A 4,160-nucleotide genomic window follows, 5' to 3' on the forward strand; every position below is an offset into this window, starting at 1 on the left:
CTTATATGGCAGTGAAAGAAGTGCAACTTTTGTGGCACCACTACCTCCGGTCTAAACAATAAAAATATCTTTAATAATTTTCATTAATAATTATACTACTCGATCAATTAATATTAGTTTTCCCATGTCAAATCACACGGCTACAATGTAACATTAAAAATGTATAAATTGAAAAAGAAATAAGTGCGACATACAAGTGTACTCTTACGCATTAGGCAGAGATCAACCACAAATCTCTATCGAAGAGATATATAATTTTGTGAAAATCTATGTGGTGGTGTTTTTGGAAAAGTAAAGCTCTTACTTTCCTTTTCTTAGTGGTTACTCTTTAGATTATTAATTGAAAAAAATTCCATAACCACTACAATAAATATGGTTTAAATTTTACGATCAATAGAAACAAAAGTAAATATGTTCTCATTATCTAGTCAATAAAGTTTAAAACGATTTTTAATCGAGGGTAAGAATCCATAAATTGCGGCTTATGACATTGGTTTGTCTGAATTTTTCCAACAAAATGCTGTTGAACGGTATCTTTTTATTTTCTTTTATTTTTTTATTTTTTTGCAAATTAAAAGACTTGTAAAAATATATGCAACGTTAATTCTAAAATTTTCCTTGATGAAACCAATATTCTCGCAAAAATTACAAAGCAGTTGCTGAGACATTAGTTGCAGTTTAGAGAACATATCTGTACATATGAACTAGAAGTCCATCATAACTATTCAACTTCGACCAAAAGTTTATTCTTCTAAATCAGTGTAACATATATGAAATGTACAACTGCATATTTGCATCTCAGGCACATCCAACAATTACTTACAAACGACATTTACAAGCACTACCAAAAATATGCTTGTAAACAGGTGTAATAAGACAACACATTCGAAAAGAAGATATTTGTTAATTCACGACGACGCTTTCTTATTCTGCTGACTGCTGCCTTAAGACGTTATAGAATCGACTTATGAACTGCTCCGCCGCCTCATCTACATGGTTGTCCTCATCCACACCACCCAACGGAAACGGAGAGTCGGTTACCCTCAGCTGCCTAACCATCGGACTCCTCCCATACCCTGGAAGCGCCGGTGACACTGCCTCGCTGTGAATCATCTCCATGGCTTTAAGCACAGCATTGACGGCCATCATATCAAGATCCTCCGCCGGTTTACAGTTGGAGTGATGGTTCTTTTGAGGTGAAATTAGAGAGAATGGGTGATCGTCACCATTGGCAGGGCTGTTGGTGCAGCTGAACTCGTATTCATCAGGCGGAGAAGATGTGAAAGAGAGATGGTGGGAGCGGTGGTTGGTGGTGAAAGCCGCCCGGTTGTTATGGTGGTGAAAAATACTGTTGTGTAAGGCTTTTCCGGAGATCTTGCCACGTTTAATCATCATGTTGAGGTCCAACAACAGTTTTCTCTTGGATATCCCTTTTCGCAGCATGAAATAGGGCACACGAATGAAGCTCCAAACTTTCTTGGCTAAAATCGTTGGATTTTGTTCCATTTCTATAAGTAGGAATGTTGTTGATGATTTTTGTCCAGATATGATATTATATTGAAGATGAAAAGAAATTGTTGATGAAATGGAATGATGGTAGGAGTGGTATATATAGGGGGCTTCGGGGAGGGGGAAGACACAATCATACTCCTCGGTTGTCCTTTGATGTTAAGTTAACTATTGACTTGTTGCTACCTTCTATATTGGAACACGTGTAATTAGCTTTATATATCTTAATTTACTGTAGAAACTGCTTTCTTTTTCTTCCCATTCTGTTACGAGGTTCAATCAGCAATTATTGGTGGCAGATTTCGATTGGATAAGATTATGGTCATTTGATAATAAATTACAGTTTGATTTGTTTTTAAAAGAAAATTTTACTTACTCTTAAATTAGTTTTAAATCCATCTCTATGTTTCTAACCATACTTAACCTCGGTCTCAATAAAGAAGGATAAATCGGATACCGCTGGACTTATAAAATCAAAACATGGTTTCTTTAAAAACTTCATCAATAATGTGCATACAACTAGAAATTTATTCTGTAACATTTGATTTTGATAAAATTTTATCAGTAATTACTGTATAAAATTAGAATACCACAAATCTCAAGACGCTTTGCATTATTTGCGAACAGGTTATCTATGGCTATAGTTAGGGGAAGTCTTGAAAACGATTTCATTGATTTAATCATCTTCATGACAGAATAATAGAACAGTTACAATATATCAATATTCCTTATATTTAGTCTTTGTGTTTTTATGTTTTTACATTAGTTTATCCTCATTTATATATTATAATTATCATTTTAGATGTATATATTGATGTTTAGCATTCGTTTGTATTCGGGATTGTTTGTGACTTTTAATTTGGCGGTCTGAATGAACAACCCGAATCAGAACTAACAAACAGGTAAAACCAAGATTGTGAAAAGTGCGCGAATGACCGATCATTCTGTGGTATGAACATTTTAATTTATTTATTATTAGTTGTATACTGGTCTGACCAATAATTCTAGGTTTTTTTGGTTATGAATATTCGTAGCTAGGGTTTCTGATGTATCCGTCGAAGCTGTTGAATAGTGAAAGAATCCTTCATTTTCAGTCTTCGATATAGGTTAAATCTATTTGACCGAACCATGTAAATCCATATTTCATGTCTTCTTGCTTTTCTTTGCTTGCATCGCTAAAGCCTAAATTCAATCACTATAAAATACATTGCAAATTTAATCAACACAGATTATAGTTTCTCTAATTTTTAACATCAATGTATAATGAAGTATATATTGAATGCTAGACTAGTATTTTATAAACATGTTTGTTACAACATATCCTAGAACCAGTTATCGCAACATTGTGTAAGGGAAAATAATTTAGTTTGTAGGATTTTTGTTTTAAAGGAACAACTAAATTGTTACATGTGTAAGAATGATACATCTTTGATGGACCATAGCACCATACTGTCACTATAACCAAAAAGCAGTGACCCATTTAGTGGGTTAAATAGGCGTGGAGGTGAAAAAAGGCAATTACTTAGCAATAGAGGTTTGGTGACCACTGCTATTCAACCACGTCGCAACTGCCACGTTAGTATCAGACGCCGTTACACAAATTAAAGGTGCATCCGACCATCCCCAATAATAGTTTAATAGAATAATAGTTGAACAGATATAGATATTTATTTTGTTAAGATGAAAAATGAGTCATATGAGTTGGTATAAGAATCTTCAAATATTCATTATGTTTTGAATTGTATTTTAAACAATACTGATGGTAATTATCATATAATAATATAGAAAATCAATTTATGTACAATGATAAAGTAAATTACATTGATTAATTTAAAAAATAAAAAATAAATATAAAGGTCTAAATATTTGAGAACTTTAAATTTAAAAGAAAAAATAAAAAAAATAATAAATTATTATACTGAAAATGTTTTTTATCTTTTAAATTTAAAAAAAATAATTTAAATTAATAAACAAAAGAACTAATAAGCTTTAATTTTGAAAATTTTAAAAATTAAAAGGTAAGTTTATTAATGACAATGATATCCATTAATCATACATTTATTGTAATTATTATATTAAAATATTATATGAAATTTAAAAAAAAAATAATAATAAAAAAAGAAAACTTATAAGATAACATGTATTGGTCAATGGAGGCCGGTAGTCCCACTTTAGTCTGAGAGCATTCATGGTGAAAGATCCATCCAGGGTGAGCCCACATTTCCATGTGAGTCCGTTGTTGGCCGGTTGCTTGACTAACACTGTCTTGACATGAATATTCTTTTTCCTTAGATCCTTTTCAATTCCAGCTATGTTATTCCATACCCCCGGTAGTGACTTTGCTGAGTAACATTCATCAGTTTTCGACCTTAGATTATGCACACTTGTTATCACAACAGCCCATAAATGATTCGGCTCAATTCTCAACCTCCACCACCATTTAGTTATTAAAGAGACGTTTAAAGCTTTTATTGTACCAACACCTAAACCACCAGATTCCCTGGATGAAGTAACATTGTCCCACGAGATCCAGTGAATCACTTTCTTTTCATCTGATCCACCCCAAAGAAACCGATTCCTCATCTTTTCCAAAGTGTCAATAATGCCCTCTGGTGCCACAAATAAGGAAAGGTAATATGATGGAAGGTTTC

At 32.7% G+C, this 4,160-nt stretch overlaps 1 protein-coding gene across 1 annotated transcript; it reads right to left on the reverse strand.

Annotated features, from left to right (window-relative positions):
• Window positions 1-700: 700 nt before the first annotated feature.
• On the reverse strand, window positions 701-1,588 carry LOC111907895 (uncharacterized). Its single transcript, XM_023903706.3, has one exon. It carries the CDS (start codon window positions 1,504-1,506, stop codon window positions 925-927), a length of 582 nt encoding a protein of 193 aa, XP_023759474.1. The 5' UTR covers window positions 1,507-1,588; the 3' UTR covers window positions 701-924.
• Between the last annotated feature and the right edge of the window lie 2,572 nt (window positions 1,589-4,160).

The sequence above is a fragment of the Lactuca sativa genome, chromosome 4 (genome assembly GCF_002870075.4).
Source record: "Lactuca sativa cultivar Salinas chromosome 4, Lsat_Salinas_v11, whole genome shotgun sequence".
Taxonomy (NCBI): domain Eukaryota; kingdom Viridiplantae; phylum Streptophyta; class Magnoliopsida; order Asterales; family Asteraceae; genus Lactuca; species Lactuca sativa.

Coding starts and splice junctions, on each gene's coding strand:
- LOC111907895 (XM_023903706.3), bottom strand. CDS start 1,506: ATGGAACAAAATCCAACGATTTTAGCCAAGAAAGTTTGGAGCTTCATT.